The 19,924-nt window shown below is 42.1% G+C and overlaps 2 protein-coding genes across 2 annotated transcripts in view; both read left to right on the top strand.

Moving 5' to 3' along the window:
• RABGAP1 (RAB GTPase activating protein 1) overlaps window positions 1-19,924 on the top strand; it is a 967,778-nt gene that overhangs the window by 343,443 nt on the left and 604,411 nt on the right. The window lies entirely within an intron of this gene.
• On the top strand, window positions 1,784-8,154 carry LOC147710388 (putative G protein-coupled receptor 21). The gene has a single exon (XM_086921081.1). It carries the CDS (start codon window positions 2,950-2,952, stop codon window positions 4,000-4,002), a length of 1,053 nt encoding a protein of 350 aa, XP_086777207.1. The 5' UTR covers window positions 1,784-2,949; the 3' UTR covers window positions 4,003-8,154.

Below are 19,924 nucleotides of genomic sequence, written 5' to 3'. Positions count from 1 at the left end.
ATACAAAACCCCTCCCTCAAAGTTGCCTCTGCAGACTGGCCCTTGTAACTGCAAAAGTGGGTTAATGTACCTACTTCGTATATCTAGTTATTCTGAAGTATGTGTACAAATCTGTGGGTCCAACTGAAACTGCCATCATTGAGAGGTAGATTACAAAAACAAGTATTGCTTAAATATAAATATGCTGGCTAATGGATCCTGTAGAAACCTTTTATGACTGGTCACCTGGAAATGCCATTGGCTGTGAAGAGCTAGAATAGATGGGCCAAGTCTATCTCTTCAGACTGGCAGACATTCTGTTGACAACACCCAAGCCATCACTACTCCAGATGACCGAAGGTCCATCACCTCCACACTTAGTGCCATTACTGCTCCAGTCTACAAACAAGGTGAATTCTTCTAAGAGCCAAGCAGCCCACCAGGCCGGCTGTGACAGTTGCCTTTAATATGCATTTTCTAATTTTCCACCACAAGCCTCCTCAATAGCACAATTAGTGCAACAAGCATTTGCAAAGCCAATCGGTCGTGCCTATTCTAGAGCTTTTGGCTTTCACAATGTCTTTTAGCCATGTTTTATAGCAGCTTAGCTGTTCCCCTTGGCTAAAAGTTAGAAGACAAAAAAGAGCAATAACGCTATGACTTTAGCCATGCTGCACAGCCACGCTGCTCAGAGTGTTTTTCCCCCCTAACTTTTAGCTATGCTGCACAGCCACACTGCTGTACAACATGGCATAGGCAAGACATATAGGCTTGGCAAAATGCTTGTTTATTGTAGAACCTGTTACTGTATATTTGCCATTTTAATGCTGACAAGTGTTCCTATTAGTTAACTGCTTCAGAATGATGAAATCCTGAGATAACCCTGATGAGAATCAAGCTGGTTTCCTGCGGAGTATACATAGGTCCCGCCACTAAGCAGCTTGTCCTCACAGCAGAAAACTTTAGGAAAGGCAAAATCACTTGCAGTGTATATCTGTCAACACTGATTTTGACTCCGAATTACTTTGGATTGGGAGCTGCAGCCTCTTTTGTGATAGCGAAAGTGTTCAGACCTGTTCGTTTGTGCATGATAGCACTTACCATCTCAGCTGAGTTCAAGCTGGCCTTCAAACCAGCCCTCAGACCTGAAAGTAGCCCAAGTTCAGTGTTTTAAATGGGCTGGCTCTGTCCGGTACTGAGTCCCTGCACTTCTTTAATTTGAAAGGGAGAGTACCGGTACTTCTTAGCAGTGCTGCAGTACATTTAATGGTGGAGTACTGGCAGTTGTCAGGAGCAAGCAGGTACTCTAAATAGTGAGTACCTGCACTTCTATAGTTGTGTTTTAAAGCACTGCCCACGTTAATGGTGCTATTAATTCAAAGTAACAATTTGGCACCGCCTATTGTGCTGCAGGCCGCTGCGTAAGATTAGTGAAAAAAAATCTCCAGAACCTGGACTGGTTTTGTGGGAAGCTTTTTGTAAACAATGGGTCTTGAAATGAGGTCTCCTCACATACTTTTTAGTAGGCTGATTTAGTGTCGTTTTATTAGCGAATAGCAGCAAAATGTTAGTGAAATATAGAAGTACGTTGAGGTCTGAGTGTAAAGAGAACGCTTAAGAATGGTTTAATCATTGACCAGGTCTTGTAAAATACTTTCGCCTTTTTTCGCCCATGATGAATGAACTTAAGAGAACTGGACTCCGCTGGGCTGAGATGCCCCGGCCTGAGGAGAATTTGTTGCTGACACGGCTGCTGTGAGAGCCCTGCGTCCCGCCACCCACCCTCGACGAGTGCGAAGTTGGCCGTGCCCTGGTCTGCGATGCCGGGCACAGCACCCTGCCCCGCTGGTGCGGCGGCCAGGAGAGGGTGCGGGCCAGGACTGAGGGGATTCGCACTGCGGAGGACGATGCGCAGAGGCCACTGGGAGCCAAGGGGCTGAATCAGCTCCTCACCAGCGGACCGGGGGAAGGCGGCTGTGTGCCACCGGCTGTAGGGGGGCGCTCTCCCCACGAGAGAGCAGCCGCCGGGAGGCTTCGAGTGGCGTCCTTCAGCAGGTAACCTCTGCAGGGTGCGTCTCCCGGCGGCGGGAACTTGCTGTCCCTCTACCGGCAGGAGGAGGGGGCTGCTCGAAGCCGGAGTTTGTGCTGCGCCTGCAGGGCACGGGCCGGAGAGAAGGGAGCCCGAGCCTCCACAGCCGCTGCAGGAGACGGGCTGAGGCACTGCGGCGCCCCTACATCCGCGCACCTCACGCAGCTCGAGGGAAGTGCCGGTGTGTGCTGCCAAGAGATGCGGACTGCACGCGCGCCGCCTCTGCGCCGGCCCGGGAGGCAGCACCGCCTTTAAATAAGGGGCGGCGTGTGTCTGCGTGGAGGGATGAGCGAGGAGCTTTAGCAGCTCCGGACCGACATGGGCTTATGTCAGCAAGAAGGCTGCAGCTTGTGTTCACGGTCGGAGGGATGAACCGCATAGGGCCCCGAGCCTGTGGACCGACCTGCTGATCAGCTGCGAGCAGGCACTGCTAGGACCCCTCAGTGTGCACATGCACTCATCCGGAGGCGAGATGCAGAGCTCGCTGGTCCTGCTTCATATCTGGAGAGGAGTCACAAGGAGCCCAGGCATGTGGACATCTGTTGGGATCGACTGCAGGGAGCCTGGAGCCTGAAATGACGGGCGTCAGCGAGCTTTAGCCTGCACAGAGAATGGTATTGACTTCCTTCTGATTACGGTGGATGGGCAGGAGCCCCGGGTGGCTCTAGTCTGGTGGAGGAAGCGGCATGGAGAACCAAACCCAGGTGCTCTGCACTAGAGGGTAGGACCGCTGAGTGCTCACAGCGAGCTGGGGTGGGCATCGGCGAAAGGCCCCTACCAGAGTAGTTGCTGTGTGCCTGACACCCTGTGCAGCAGGGTGGAGAGGATCTGCCTACATCACGAGTTAAAATGTAGAACCCCAAGCAAGCAGCCTCCCAAACATGAACTCTTCCTCCTGGCATGAGGACAACAGCAGCCGTCCGTTCTGCCTCCTGGGAATCACCTATTTTGAGACAATTCATTTTTGCATCCTGGAAGTCGTAGTCATCCTTTTTCTGACAGTGCTGATAATTTCGGGGAACCTCATCGTAATTTTCGTATTTCATTGTGCCCCACTGCTGAATCATCATACTACTAGCTATTTCATCCAGACCATGGCTTACGCCGACCTTCTGGTGGGAGTCAGCTGCTTGCTGCCTTCTTTCTCCCTTATGCACCACCTTGCTGTGCTCCCTGAGGTGGTCCTGTGCAAGGCCTTTGGATTTGTGGTATGTGTGCTCAAGAGCGTGTCCATGACCTCCTTGGCTTTCATCAGTGTGGATCGATACTTGGCCATTACTAAACCTCTGACTTACAACACGCTGGTGACTGCCTGCCGGCTCAGGGCCTGCATTCTCCTCATTTGGGCCTACTCCTGCCTTGTGTTCCTGCCCTCTTTCTTTGGGTGGGGAAAGCCCGGGTATCACGGAGACGTATTCAGCTGGTGTGCAAACTCTTGGGACACAAATGCCTATTTCACATCCTTCATTGTGGTGATGCTGTACGCACCTGCTGCTTCTGTTGTCTGCTTCACTTACTTCAACATTTTTCGCATCTGCCAGCAGCACACAAAAGAGATCAATGAGAGACGTGTGCGCTTTAGCTCCCAGGATGGTGATTCCACTGAGAGCCAACCATGCCCAGACAAACGTTATGCCATGGTCTTATTTCGCATCACTAGCGTTTTTTATATTCTGTGGTTGCCCTACATAATCTACTTTTTGCTCGAGAGCTCTGGCGCTTACAGCAATCATGTTGCTTCATTTCTGACCACCTGGCTGGCCATAAGCAACAGCTTCTGTAACTGTGTGATCTACAGCATGTCTAACACCGTCTTTCAGAAAGGCCTCAAGCGCCTGTCGGGGGTAATGTGTGCATCCTGCCCTAGACGGGCAGAGTTCAAGGACCCTTCACTTCCATCCACCAAGAGACCAGCTGATGCCTGCAGCATCTAACTGAAGAGCATGCCATACTCCTCCTTTTTAGTGGGCAAACAAATAATGTCCTTTAAAAATCCTGTGGAGCAGCGGTGACGCTGTAGTAAGGGCAAACCAAAAAGGTGTGAATCCACATTAATGAATCTACATGAAGACATGAGAATTTGAATAGGTACATGTTTTGATACCGGTCTCTAGTGCTGGTGTGACAGAATGCTGTCGGAGGTAGCCGTGAGCCCAAAAACTATTTTTGTTACATATGCATCACTTTGGTGATCTTTATTATTAAGGGCCTCTACAAGGATTTTGTGTGCATACCAAAGGATTTATTTAGTTTGTGTTAACGCAATCATTTAAGGGCCAAAATGTTTTTTGACTTTGATCTTCCCAGACAGACTTCTAGATCCAGAGACCAATTTAAAGTGAGCCATGAATGGGGTAGGATGCTGTACTACACTTTGTAATAGAAACACACTTTGGCCAAAGTATGGATTGTTGCAGCATATGATAAAATATCCCCTAGTCTTCAGTGATAAACTGGGGGTGTAGTGTAGGTGGCTGGAGAGTTAAGCCAATGAAATAGGATGTAGCATGTCTTTATCCATTTGTAGAATTCAAAGTGATGCCACACTAATTAATAAAGCATAGTGGTGTTGTCAGATTCTTCAAGACTGTGCTTTTATTTATTACGGTGCCTATGTAAGCATTTATTGTTTATATCAAACTGCCTAACATGAAAAAAACAAAAAAATGCGGTAAGTTAGCTGAGAAGTAGAAAATGCATTTTTTTCCATTACTTCTAATTTACACTCTCTGAATTCACAGAGAACTTCGTGATAATTCCTTCACGGATGACCGCCAGCTAAAGACTAGTAATGAAGAATGGAAAAAAAAAACCTTGCAGAATTCACCAGTAGTAGACTTGTTACCTGTGCCTGTCCACCTACTTTTTAGCCAGTTTCTAAATCCAGCAGTAATATCTTGCTTTAGTACACGCACTGTTGGATTGACCGCCCAAATCAAATTAAGGGCCGTGGTTGTAATAATGTTCTATATTGTCATCAGTTTGACGTGTGTCTCAGAAAAGCTTAAAATTTGTATTTCATTGCTGAAGTGAATGGGAATGTGAGTCTTGCTCTCCCGCTGGCTACCCATCACGTAAGCTGTGTATTGAATGTGACTTTATATTGTGTAGTGCTACTTGTATAGTTTATGCCACATGGTTCCATCAGAGTCAAACGGAGGCTTATTAAAAGCATTGTTTATTGTATTAATTTACTCTGGCCAATGTGGCCTAAATGTATATTCAGGTTGTTACTTGCTGGCAACTCAATGGTGAAGTTTATTAGACACTTTTTAGGTTGACTACGTGGTCAATTGATTTATAGCATTGAGGCACAGAAACCAGTGTTCACAATATGTAAAAGGGTTTTTTGTTCCTGATGCCTTATACAGAAAGCATTTGGTGATTTTCTATTTTTTTAATAACCGAGGTGTTTTTTTAAGAAGGGGTTTAAATAAAAAGGACAGTGTGTTGATGTTGAATCTAAACTTTCCTGTAGCAGAACAATGTGCTAGCCACCTGTTATTCTGTAAAAATGCATATTAATTTGAAACGTGCAACTACTTTACTCGCTTACTGTAGCATTTTTCATTAAGACAATTACCTTAGGCTTTAAGATAAAAACATCCTCCGCATTTATGTAGAAGTTGTATCTGGAAACTAGAATACAATCCGGATGCTCCTTGTATAACAAATACTTTAGGTTGTGTTTGGAATGCAGAATTGAACGAAATGGTGGCTGGGTTAAGCGAGTTGCTTTTGAATATACAAATGACACTTCAGCACAGCATTTCACAAAGTGTTGTAATAAATTCTCAATCTAAACAAACCCAGGTGAAAAAAAGTTCCTTTTCAATCCATTTGATAATATATGAAGTTTCAAAACAAATTTCAGTGCACATTGAGGTTTGACTTGCATTTGTCAACATTATTTCTCTCTTAAATTGTTAATTGACGCTCAAGTAAATTCGTCATAGTGCTCCACTGTATAATTGAAATAATTTGCTCTCTGGAATGTTTTCTATTTCGGCTTTTTGCTCATTATCGGTTTGATCATAGGGACAATAGTACAGGAAGAAGACAGAAGCCAGTTAGAATCGTATTGCTATTTGTAGCCCTTTTACTTGCTTTCAGTGCCCCCATCTTACAGATAATGGGCTCACTATATCGTTGCAACAATATATTTTGTCAGTGGACATGTCATTCCTGGCTATTCTATGCCATGAATAATAAATGCATGAATCAAACCCCTTTGTTTTGCATTGTATTTTGGACTGAGTTAATTGAAGTACTTAAAATATGGGATCAAATCCCACTGTCGCCTCCTAACACATCTTCTATGTTCAAATTACTAAAAAATGATATTCAAACCGTATTTAACATTTTATCAGAGTCCTAATTGTATCAAAGTGATGTTCTCACACAACCACCTAGGTAATTCCTGCATCCTATTTGCTAAGCCACTGTCTTTTAAAAGTGAGATATGAAATTAAATCCTGCCGTTTTTTATGTCAGTCTTTTCAAACCCGTAGACATTTCAAGGAAAGGTCGTTGTAAATGTATTGTTTCAGTGCATTTCTTTCTATCGTTGGGTTTGTTTTTTGGAGAGGAGTCTTATTGTGACCTCTTTCCGGTGTGTGTTGTAATTGAACATTATTTTGTACACAGCCTTGTGCTATAATTAAAAATATATTTATTTACAGTGCATGACTTATAATAGATAACACCTGAAAGTGTATACTTATCAGTCTAAGATTTGAAACAACCTAGGCAGGAATCTATGTTTAATGATTAACTAGTTGTCTTGCAACTATGAGAATGTTCGAATCTTGGACGTTTTCTTGGAAATTTTCCCTTTACATTTGTCTCCAGTGTTCTGTACTAATGAAAAAAGCTGTTTTGCAACTTGGACTGCATATTTGTAGGTGAAAGATCATGCAAATATATAAACAAAAATGAAATGAGCGAGAAGGGACATATCACTATATTAACGTTTAGCTATTTATCAACCTATCTAGGGTTTAAGCTGTCCGGGGTCTGCTTACAATGAGTGCATTTTTTAACAACTTTAGAACATGCAATGCTTAGACTGCCCATTCACTTCCTTTAAGGCCCCTTACTAATAACGGATCTGCTTTCTACAACTCCGAAGCCTATTATAATGTTCCGCCAACAAATCAGAATGGTAATCCCACAGATTTCTCATATAGAAAGGGTTGCTTACCAAAATTGTTTAGCAAGTGCAATAGGCAGAATCATGGTTCTTTTTAGGATGTACAGCTAACCTCTGAGATTTATAAACCACTTCAGCTCCTAGTGAGATTATTCAAATAGCACAAATCAAAGTGGTAGAGTGTTGTAAGTTCATTGGCATTGCTCTTCAATATACACCTTTGCCTTCAGCTTGGGGCACCTCACTTCGGTGGCAGACTTACATCTCCTACACTCTTCACAAAACCCTTGAGTAACACAAGTTCAAGATTTCATACTCTTACTGATTTTCTTGAACTTAATCTGCCATGAATCACCCTGGTACACAGCAGTCACGTTAGACCATCTTCAACATCACATGTTTAGCACAGTAATCTATGAATTGAATAAATATCAGGAATGCACCACGTATCTCAATAAGTAATATCACATTAATACATATGCGCAAAGTTATTAATGATTAACCTGTTTTAGGCATCCCGAACATGATCATATAACACATATGAAGGAGAACTGGACACAGTCGTTGGTGAAACACAATTGATGTTACAAGTCTGTTTAATTCTGGAAATCCGTTTAATAATTGAAAACTTGTTACAGGAGTATCACTCAATGACAATGGTTGACTTTTTAGCACAACCACAATTGATAGTAACCTCCTGGAGGACAGTCAAAGTATTCCACAATCTTTTCCATCTGGAAATGAAATGGCCCAATCAAACTATTAAAAAGCATGTAAAGAATACATATAACAACCAATATTGAACTACTATCCAAAATTATATAATATGTACACAAAGTTAGAAGAAACCTAAGAAAATGAAAAACACAAGATTTACTTGCTCCTGCCAACAAGTTACAAGGTCTGCAGTCTCCTTAAGGGGCATCAAACTAAACACATCAAATAAAAAAAAGTGTGCCCTCGTTGACTACTCGGCACTTGTTGCAATATGACAACATTTGTAGTTGCTGCTGGAAAGTTGGTTGGAAGCCATTGAAGGCTTTATTGTAGGTATATCAGCAAAATATCTTCCTAAAATTTCATATGGTAGTGATGTATGCGGTTATGTGAAAAATAATCAGCTACAGATTATAGAACTTCCTTAGGCGCTTTCTAAGTGTTCCTCAGAGTGCTCCATCATGTATTGTTCATGAGGAACTTGGTTGGAGGTATCTTTCAGACATAGTGGCCCTCCTCCTGTATTGGGTAAACATTTGGAAAAGTGCTGTAACGAAAATAAGGGGGTTTGCAGGACTGTATCTCTCTTGATAAAGCCCACCACATACCATTGCTGAAGTACATGAAAGTGTCTTTTCATAACTTGGGGCAGGCTGATTTATTTACCACTCCAGGGAGTCTGGTCAAGTCTGATTGGAAATGGGTCAAATACTTTTTTTTAATGCATAGGAATAGGGGCTAGAGAGGTTGGAATGATTTAAAGTCGACCAGGTGTCTCTGCAAGATACTGTGTGCTTCACAATGTTTAGCCAGGATTTTACTCAAGTTTGTCCTGCGTTACTGTTTTTACAATTATTGTCTGTATTTTATGAATTTGTTACCTATAATGTTGCTAGCATTGTAGATGCTGTTCTTGGAATGATGTGCACTCTGGGAGCTTGATTGTAGAAGGGTATTTTTAATCATAAGTTTTTATTGGTGTATTTAACTGTGTCTTTAGTGGGCCTGTACCATTTGTTAAAGGACAGGCTTGCCCATCCAGTTGCCTAGCAGAATATTAGGCCTGGTACAAGGTATAAATACTGTGTCCAAGCTTGCACAAGCTATTTGTCCTATAGTATTCAATGAAATGAGACCAGGCTAATTGTGCCTACTTGTGAGTCTTGACTGCAGTGAAATTTGGAAAAATAAGTCTTGCACCAAAAGCACGAGTCGAGTGAAATAAAACTTCATAATTATAGAATTTGTGCCATACGCTCTCCACTTTGAATTGCTTTGAAGCACACACAGAAAAAGCACCGAAGAGAAATAGTTAATTGAATCGCGGGCTCTGTTTATTCTGGTTGCATTCTACAAATATATATAGTGGTCTTCACTGGCACATTAATGCAGACTTTCAGGTGTAATAGCAAATCTTATATTCAGATGAGTAATGTATGTTGGGGGGGGGGGAGTACAGTTCAGTGAAAAACAATGTTGACGATTGGCTGTTGAGAGCGGGCTTGCCCCAGGCTGTTGTCTCCCACTTACAGATTACGTTTGACCTCCTGCATTTGCCTGGATTCACTATAAAAATGCCACAGTCACACCTGACTCCCTCTCAGACCCTCTCTTACATCAGAGCTGTTCTGGATACATTGCAGTTTCGGGCCTTTATTTACAGACAGCATGACAGTATATTCTGACTCGGAGTACTTTGTTTGAGCCTCTGTCCTGGATTTCTGTGAAGCTGATGCTGAGGCTGCTTGGCCACCTGGCCTTTTGCATCCTGCTAGTGACAATGCCAATTACCATATTTGGACTGCAGTGGGGCCTGAAGTTCCAGTGGACATAGCATCAGGGGAATTTCTCCAACCTGGTCCAGATTTCGGTGGGAACTGCAAAAGTCCTGCAGTGGTGGCTGACAAATCGCACTTGGGTAAACAGCAGACCCCTCTTCTTTTCCCAACCAGAGCTGACTGTGGTGAAAGATGAGTCACTCCTGGGATGGGCTGGCCACCTGGGTGAGATGGCAATTCGAGGACTCTGGTCTCCGGCAGAATCCAAACTCCATATCAACCAAATGGAGCTCCGGGTGATCCGGCTAGTATTGAAATTCTTTCCACCTTTCATCAAAGAAAGGCTACTGCAGGTGTTCACGGGCCACACCACCGTCATGTGGTTTTGCAACAAAAGGGCAAGGTGGAGTCGTGGACCTTTTCTCAAGAGTCCCTGCGCCTCTGAGCCTAGCTGAAATGTTGAGCCATATCCCTGGTGATTCAACACCTGGTGTGCTGTCTGAATGCCGAAGATTCCTATTGGATCACAAATGGCATCTCCATCGGAGGTGGTGCACGGTCTCATTCAGCAGTTGGGAGAGCCCTAGTTAGATATGTTTGCCACTTCCGAGAACGCTCAATGTCAACACTTCTGCATGGTGCTGTTTCCAAGGCAGCTCCCGCTTGGAGACTCTTCAACTCGAGTGGAGCTCAGGCCTCCTTTATGCCTTTCCTTACATAACTCTCCTGACCAGGGTTCTCAAAAAGATCATGAATGATGGGGCCCAAGTCATCCTTTGGCTCCAGAATGGGCTCTGAGCGTTTGGCACCCGAGCTCTTGAGCATGGCCATCGGTACTTCAGCTAAGCTGCCTCTTCAAGAGGATCTTCTATCACAGCAGTAGTGGAGGGTTCTTCATCCGAACCTGCTAAGGCTCCGCCTTCATGCTTGGAGATTGAGCGGCAACAGTTGGCAGATTTCGATCTTCCGCTGAAGTCTGCAGTGTTATCATTTAGCAGTCCGGTGTCTCTCCTAGAAGTTGGTATATGCCTGCCACTGGGCATGTTTGTGGCTTGCTGTGCAGAAACTCGTTGACCCTCTTTCTGCTCCCCTTTCTTGGGTACTTCTGTTTATTCTTTCTCTTGCCCAGCAGGGCTCTGCTTTGGGCACCCTAAAGGACTATCTTCCTTCCATCTCGGCCTTTCTGCGGTTACCAGATCAGCCATCCCTGTTCAGATCCCCTGTTGTAAATAGGTTTTATTATGCCTCAGTGGGATCTCAATCGCGTACTTACATTTCTGATATGCACTCCCTTTGATTAGAGCCTATTCATTACTGGCCTCTCTGGCTCCTTAACAAGACTGCCTTCCTAGTGGCGATAACCTCTACCCAGAGGGTCATTGAGATTCAGGCTCTGTCATCTAAGCCTCCATACCTTACTATTTTTCCAGATAAGCTGGTTTCTCGCACTAGAGCTTCCTTTCTACATGCTAAGTAGTTCTGTATTTTCTTGATGCTTTTGAAGAACGATGCCAGTGTAGGATGCAGACACACATTCACATGTTTTGCCAGTAAGCGATCCTCCAACCTGGTGAGCAGCCTCCGACAGTGGTTGAAATTCTGCCAAAAAAGACTGTAGTGGACATGGATGTTGATACATATTCTGGTGCAGCATGATATCGCCTCACCATTCTGTTCATTAGTTGCATCTGGCCAAACCTGCTAATCTTTGTGCTGGGGTCTTTTTTCAAGACTTTTTTCACAGGAGTCTCTAAATCAATTTGATGATGGTCCTGTCCATTAGGGAGCAAATTTGGTAACGCTGTCGTGGCCCTTCATAGTAATGCATCATCTTCTACTTCAGTTGGCTGTTACTGCATCTGTGGGCAAAGGAAAAACGTTAATTTATAAAGCCTACAAATGCAAATTTTGGAATGGCTCAATGTGCATATATAAAGAATAATGCAAACCTTACATTTGCAAAAAGAAATAACTCTGGCGTAAACACTCAAAATATAGCATTGATTCAACAAATTATGTAAACAGGCATACCTAACTAACAAATACTTAATACCTGATTAAAGAAACTCATCCTATGTCACATCCGGATTCTTACCAAAATGCACTGGAGATGGGGGCAAACCCCCAAATTAGGACCAAGTGAATGGCAGTATCAGGGGCCAATCTCAGCCACGGATCAGGTTTTCCGTCTTACCGCCATTTAGGCAGCTAAATGCAAAACCTGTTACTCTGCTACTACTGATGAGGTTTTTGAAAAATACAAGACCGCAGTAGTAACATTGATGCCCCCTATTGTGTTCACCACACCCAAGGGCAGCTACCAACCTTCTCAAACCCCTTCCACAAGGTGAAAAATTCTAGCAACTTTCAAGGGATCCCAATAACCCCATTGTGACCGAGGCAGAACTGGTTTTAGAAGTTGACCCTTCACTCAAACAGCATTCTTGGCTCTCTAAATCAGCAGGAAGGAATGATAATAAATACATTTCCGCTATTGCGGTCTACATCATATATAGAATATATTTTTCTCATTAAAAATGAGAAAAATATTGCCATTTGAAGGAATTTTACATTTAGATCCAATGATCAAATAAACTGCTCTTAAATGGGATCTTATTTTGGTTACCAGATAGTTAATGCATAAACAATTTGAACTACTGCTTCTTTTAATATAGACTTTTTAAATTCAAAATCAGCCTATTGATTGCAGTGACTTCTGCTAGAACTATTGGACGACTTCAAGCTGTGCAATCAAGGAAATGCTCATCTAAGCTTTGGTAAAATAAGCACTGCCCCTTTCTTCAGCTGTAATAAAACAATGCACTTTTTTCTTTTGCTGGTGAAACACTTCACACCTTACATACATGCATACACATTTCCCAACTTTAACGTATCTAGACCACTAAAGTTCTGAGGAGAAGTCTCTTTTTAGGAAATCCTCTCACCCATGGTGGTTTCAGTCTAAGCAACAGTGTCAAAAGCTACATTTCCAAATGGATAGCTACATGCATGTTGAATATTTAAAATTTGAGAAGAATCCAGCCTCCTTCGAGTCATAACACCCATTTCCCAAGAGCCAAAACAGCATCTATTTCAGTCTGAGGTGTGGGTGCTAGAAGCCTGCCTAGCAGATTTTGTCTCCCTCTCCCATAATTGTTTGGAGATTGTGAAATCTGACTCAACTAGTTTCGTTAATAGAGGGCCAGATTACGTTAAAATGACATGTAGAAAAAAACATATGGGGGATGGTTGCTGGCACTTTCCTGTGCATCACTAGTTAAGGGTGGAGGATGATTTATCTGCTCCTTAAGCAAAGTTTTAGAGTAGCAGTTACATTTTTCAGAAGCCTTTGCTGGTTCTGCCTGCTGTGTACGTTTGACCTGAAATTGTGAAGGTGAGAGGCATAATTGGGACTACCAGAATGACAATGGAGTACCTATGCAAAGTTGGAGGAAATTACACACTTGATACTTCACTTGTTCATGTTCAACTCTGCCTTTACTATTACATGAAAATGTATTTGCAACCAATTCCCCATTTGTTAACTGAGACTCTTGAAAAGATTTTGTGCTCCTTGCTTGTATTGTAACTCCAGGGACGTATTCAACAGTGGAAGCAAGTACACCATTTAAGAACCTAGGGCTAGTGAGACTTATGTCAGCTGTTGAAAGTCTGTTTTTGCTAGAGGGGTGATACTTGGATGCAGACTAGAGTATCTGCAGTACGGTGTTTGTATCCAGATGAAGCTGCTGACCAATAGAGGTTTCCCAGTGAAAGGGAAGTGCTGAAAATATTCAATATACTCCAGTGTACTGATTTTAAATGTGTGGCAGAGAACGTAATGTAGTAGATTGCTTGAGCCTGCTGTGTGACTTTTCCCAAAGTCTGGAGTTCTTGAAATTTGTGAAGATACTGTACAGTAAAAGCCTGCAGACTCTAGGAAGAATTCCGTCCACCTATATGCTGGGAGGCCATCTGCTAACCTCTGTCCGGTGAAGAAACTCCTCACTCCCCACCACTCCTGAAGCAATTTAAGGGTCCGTGTCTGACCAAGGGCTCGTACAGTATCTATCCTCTGGAGCTTTGTCTGGATAAAACGTCAAGGTTGGGTGTGGCATTGCTATTGCCAGACTCCATAGATTGCCTTGTATGTGGACAAATTTAAATTTTTTTTGTCAACTGGACAAATAGGCCCAACCTTTTGCAGCGTAAAAACATTGACTGCTAGTTTATAGTACCATAGTGAGGATTTTTCTTTAAAAAAAGATTGTCACCAAGGCAAGATTTGTGTCCATATGTATTAAATGTTCAATTTCAAAGGTATTTATCCTAAATGCAAAATCTTTACTGTTAGGGTGAGTGCTGTAACGAAAAGCAGTAAGCTGTGACCCCAATTTCCATTACCAACAGTGCTTCTAGTTTAAAGGTGCTTACGCAGGTTTGCAAAATGTATGTGTTGAGGCTATTTCTAATGCTCCTTGAATGTAAGCGAAAACTTGCAGAAGCATGGTGTCAGGAGTAGGAATTGATTTCTTTAATGTACAAAAAACATTTGCAACTTCAAAAAACTGTTTTACTTAAACTATTATGCAACTTTAAACACATTCTCTCTGAAGCATCACTCAATAAAACCTTTTGGATACCCATCAGTACTTAAAAGAAAAGATTTTAAACAAGGTCAAGGTGCACCACTTCAATGTTTCCAGATGCTGTTAGCTTTGATACGGTTAACAGAAAAAATCACATTAGTTGTTACTTGTATTCTTTAAAAGTTCTTTTATTCAATTCAGTCGAAAGTGAAAAACACGCACAGGAGCTACAGCCGACGCGTTTCGTCCTCTTGGGACTTCTTCAGGGCGAAATCAATCTCAAGATAATGTTCTTAGTTCTTCTCCCGTGATTATTGGGTACGTAGGTATATCCTTGACGTTCTAATATGCTGAATGGGGCATCCTGTTTGACAAGCAGTTCTCAGTGGAGGAATCTAGTCTGTCAGAGCCGTTCTTGTAACTAGGCGGTGTATATCTGTTTGTAGTCACATTCAGCCAATACTTTCATCAAAGTGTGGATCTTGAGATTGATTTCGCCCTGAAGAAGTCCCAAGAGGACGAAACGCGTCGGCTGTAGCTCCTGTGCGTGTTTTTCACTTTCGACTGAATTGAATAAAAGAACTTTTAAAGAATACAAGTAACAACTAATGTGATTTTTTCTGTTAACCGTATCAAAGCTAACAGCATCTGGAAACATTGAAGTGGTGCACCTTGACCTTGTTTAAAGTACTTTATAGTTCATGTTTTGAACCAACATTGTAACGGTGGGTGTTTTTTGAAGTGTGCACACATATTGTCCCATATACTACAGTGTGGGTCTGAATTAATCTTGGGAGAATATTTGACTAGGTGCTGCTCTGTTGGGAATCCTCCACCGTTGCTTTCTTCTTAAATTAAAAGAAAAGATTAATAATGGAAAATGAGTGTAAAACCATATCCGTGACAGGCAGGTCATATGCTGAGCGCGAGGCAGGCGGTTTCCATAGTGTGACTGGCTCCGCCATGGTCCTGATTCAGTGGCGTACACATTGCAGGGAGAGGAGCAGCAGTGCTTTCTGATCCTTTACTTGCCAAAACTGGCGACGCTAATAGAAAGAAAGGATTTGTAGAGTATTGAGATGTTAGAAGGTTGGCGGAGGCTCTCTTTTGAGGCATACGGGGGATTTTCAGCAGAATATGGCCATGTTGAGAGCTTGTCACTCATCTTGCATCTACAGTGTCACTTCGTGTCTGCGTGGCTTATCTTTTTTGGGGACAGGCTGTTGTAAAGGTCAATTCTATGTTGAGTGTGGTGATCCATTGGTTAGCGGTGCTCTGTTGTTAAACACAAAGATTATAGAATAATTACTTATCTGATGGCTTGTAAACAGCCATTGTAGTGGTTGTACAAGCTTATCTTATGGTTATGTTGTGGACTGTGTGAGATTTGTGTTTTGTGTTAGTAAACTCTAGACTGGATAGCAGTCACTTTTTTAAGGATCACATTAAGCCCTGCTTTGTCACTACTTCTGGCAGTCTCAGTAGAGAGGTGCAGAACTCACTGTATTCACGGATAGTGTCCAGTTTCCCTTATTACCCTCTTAAAGCAACCCTCAACACCAAAATGGAGTCACCAGGTCTGGCTGCATTGCAGGTATGTTTGAGTTTGTTAGAACCCTACGCATTCTATAAGTAAAAATGGGAAATGATTCCTATACGAGTATGCAATACACTGGACCCTTAGGCATGACTGTAGTATTCACATCATCCGCCTTCTCCCAACGGTTTCTTTGTGTGAGCTCAGGTTTCCTCTTTGGCTATACTCTTTTGCAGGGTCTTCACTGGTTGCTAGTGAATGCACCCGCCAGATCATGAGCCTGAGTCACTAATTCATGCCCAGCACACTACACCTGAATATCTGACCTGCCAGATTTCAGGCTACCGTCCAAATCCTCCCTCTCATACACAGCCTTCTCTTGTGTGAATTGGGGGTTCTCCATGGTAGTGCATACATTTTTGAACCAGCTTTATGTTGATCAAAGACAAATTTGCTCACTGTACTCCGAAAAAGCAATGTTGCCTTTTCTGCTAACTTCGAATTGCTCATTGCACTGCTGTGAGTTTTCTTTGTCTCAAGCCTACATATTGTTTAATCTGTGGAGGTCTGGTTATGAGTGAGAAATACAATGGTACAATGATCAACTTCACTGCACTATGTGTTAAGTAACTGTAGTTGACAGAACCAGCCCACAAGACTAAAGGAAACACGGTACCAAACATAATGTAAATGCAAACCCCTTCCTCTTCTCTCTCCACTATCCTTTTCAACCCAAATAACACTCTCATGTCCACCGCTCAAATACATTTTATATTTCTCTATTCTAGCTCACCACTAATCCTTTTTGGGTTCCAGAGTAGCGTGCTACTCGCCGAAAAGCGCTTCAACGCCTCCTCAGGGATAGTAAGAGCTATATACATTTAATTGCAATTCTACGCAATATTATGAGCCACATGAAAAAAGTGAGGGCTCAAATTCTTACACAAAGTCACCAAAGTGCACCCACAGGGAGTTCTTTTCAGTGGTGTAGATTTAGGACTTTCAGGAATTACAAGAATATGCAGATATAGACTTGACATTTCATAAACGTGTTAAAGTTTTACTCCTGTACATACCAGGAGCAAATTTGCGCTTTTTCTCAGTGTCAGATGAGATTATAGAGGAGTTGATAAAAACCCTTAAACAGAAGTATGTGGGTGTACAGACTCACAGGGCGTTCCAACCCTGGAACTACCCCTTCCCACCCTCTTTCAGCTCCTGTATGTAGATTTGCAGAAAGGTGGAAAAATTGGAGCCTTGATAGAACCGAAACCCTCATATAATGTTGGACATGGCATGGCATAATGGACATGGCATAATCAGAGAGGCTACTATCACATCTCTGTTATGAGAACATTGTCATAATAATGTCAGTTTACTGCAAGACAACAGAAGGGTCAAGTGATTTAAATTTTATTTATTTATTTTTTCCTTTTTAAGCACAAGATGTTTTCTGATGCATACCATCCCTTTGACAAGTAGATATTTGGGAAAATGCCACACCCCTGTATAGCAGTCACAGATCTTTGTTCCTAGTGATGGTCTTGCAGCATAGACCAAGCTACCAAAGGTGAGACCAGATTATGCTGAGCATCCTGTTAAACTCTGAGGGACTTCGTGTTTAGGTAGTGTGAGTGCTCAGTCACAGTTCTGTTTCTCATAGGTTGGCAGATGAATTCTGTACACTTTCTACCCCTTGTTAAAAGTTGTAACTGAATGACATTAACGGCTCGTGCAAGAATTGTCATTTATTAAATTTCCCAGACGTTGTTGGAATATGAAGAGTTCAACTTACTGAGAATATTGTGTGGAATAATTTTTGTCCAGTTTTAGGACGTCTTTCATAGATTCACATGCTTGAATATTCCCTGTCGCCGGAGTGGGAGTCCCACAGTAAATAAAATAGCAATAACATACTCATAATATATATATTTAAAAACATAACAAATGAAATACACCTTATAAAAGAGGCAGAAAATGCCTAGACATAATTCCACATAGGAATACATGGAGAGAGAAAAAACACATGTAGTCTATTCCTGTCATTAATCAGGCGCCAGCATCCCTCCAGAACTTTCTCCTCAGAGCTCAGTACCTCAGATTTTCGTAGCACAAGAGTGCCCATAGAGTCTATGAGGAGAAGAGAGCCTCTGAGGGGAGGAGGGTGGGTCGCATGTGAATCTATGAAAGACACCAATACTGGAGAACCACCTGTTTACAGGCAAGTAACAATTGTTCTTCTCCAGTATTAAGGTGTATTTCATAGATTCACATGTTTGAATATAGAATAGAAAGCAGTAATAGCCGGAAAAGGCTTCCATAGTCATAATACACATGAACAGACTTATAAGACATATATATATATATATAATATATATATAGATAGATAGATAGATAGATAGATAGATAGATAGATAGATAGATAGATAGATAGATAGATAGATATATATATATATATATATATATATATATATATATATATATATATATATATATATATATATATATATATATATATATATATTATAATATATAATATATAGTCATGCAAGTCATAACAGTAAAATGGTAAACCATAATGGAGGAGGGAAGACAGAGGCTCACCTTATTGGAAAAGATTGCGAAGCACAGCCTGTCCTACTGCAGTATCTGTTTCATTGATGGCACCCAGGCAGTAGTGTTTCGTAAACGTCTGCCTAAAGTTATTTGAGGAGAACCCAGCATCCACAAAGACATCCATATCCTTAAAAAAATATGACCGCTCACACCACGTGCTAAAAACTCCCAGGGGACAACAATAAAATGCGTAAAGTAGAGAGAAAAAAATAACAATGTGAGCTCAATTCATAAAGGTATTTCCATGTATTAAAGTCTCAGCACTCGGGGGAACTGCAGTGCGGAGATTCCGCCCCAATTGCAGACTCCGCACTTGTAACTTTACTACACGTGATTCGGGCCATGAGATTTTAAATCGTAGCATATTGCGACAGTTCTTCACATGTTTCACAGACAAACACCCAGCCTTTTATGTTGCAGTCACTTCTGGGAAGCAGGTCGCACAAAACATATACTCCTCCCTACGGGCCCTTCAGGGAATGAAATAAAAAGCATCCGCCTCTAAAATAGTTCCAAAACTTGCAATTTTTTTCACCCCTTCGGGGAATGATTTAAAATACATTTATCGCCAAAATAACTACCTTGCTTGCTAAACTGCTATCGCAGCTACTAGTAAACAAGAATCTAGAAGTTATTAATGGCGGGGATGTGATGTATATGGTCCATTAACATAACATGATAAAACAACATAATAACCTGGTATTATTTTGAAGGTTTGAACACCAAATCTGAATATATGACCCAAAATTTGGAGACCTGCTGTCCTCACTTACCCATGACTGTAAGTTGGCATTTGGATGCAGTTTGAAGGTGTACGTTTGTGCTAATCTTTCCTTTATGGAATCTCTGGAGAAAGAGCTTGGTAAGGCGAGCATAAACCAGAAGAATACAGATGCAGCACTGCAAAGCTAACACTCTGCTAAACTAAAATCCGAATCATCCACCTACTGATTCACCCAGTCCTACTGATTATCTATGGAGAGGTCTAATTTCAGAAAGAAGAGGTTCGCTTCTCTTGACAGTGGCAATGGTTATTTTTTACTATGGGCATAGGTGTAAATGATTTGAGCTAAAAGGTCAACGTATATGATTTGGCGTTGTTTACTGTAAACTAGGGATGATAACTTGGATGCAGAATTCGATGTCCGCCTCTATCCTCCAGACACAATAGGCATTGTTGGAATACAGGCATGGAAAATGTGGGCTGGTTATTCTATTAACTATTGCAATACCCTATTCTAAAAAACAAAAAAAAATCACCACACAATTCTAAACAATGAAAAATAAAGCCAAAATCCCTCTCGCAAAATAATTGGGTATGAATACCAGCTTATTCCATGTCAACAAGGACGTTATGCTTCAGCCTTGGATTAAGGTCAACTGATGCTACTGAGGTCAACCGGGACTGCAACTCCCAGAATGCAATACGTTGTAAAATGGAAAGACCAGACTCGGTGACATGCAGTT

The sequence above is a fragment of the Lissotriton vulgaris genome, chromosome 5, assembly GCF_964263255.1.
Source record: "Lissotriton vulgaris chromosome 5, aLisVul1.2, whole genome shotgun sequence".
In the NCBI taxonomy this organism is placed as follows: domain Eukaryota; kingdom Metazoa; phylum Chordata; class Amphibia; order Caudata; family Salamandridae; genus Lissotriton; species Lissotriton vulgaris.
This window is presented reverse-complemented; position numbering and strand designations above follow the sequence as displayed.

What these genes read in the sequence shown, in the direction of transcription:
- LOC147710388 (XM_086921081.1), top strand. Translation starts at nt 2,950, where the DNA reads ATGAACTCTTCCTCCTGGCATGAGGACAACAGCAGCCGTCCGTTCTGC.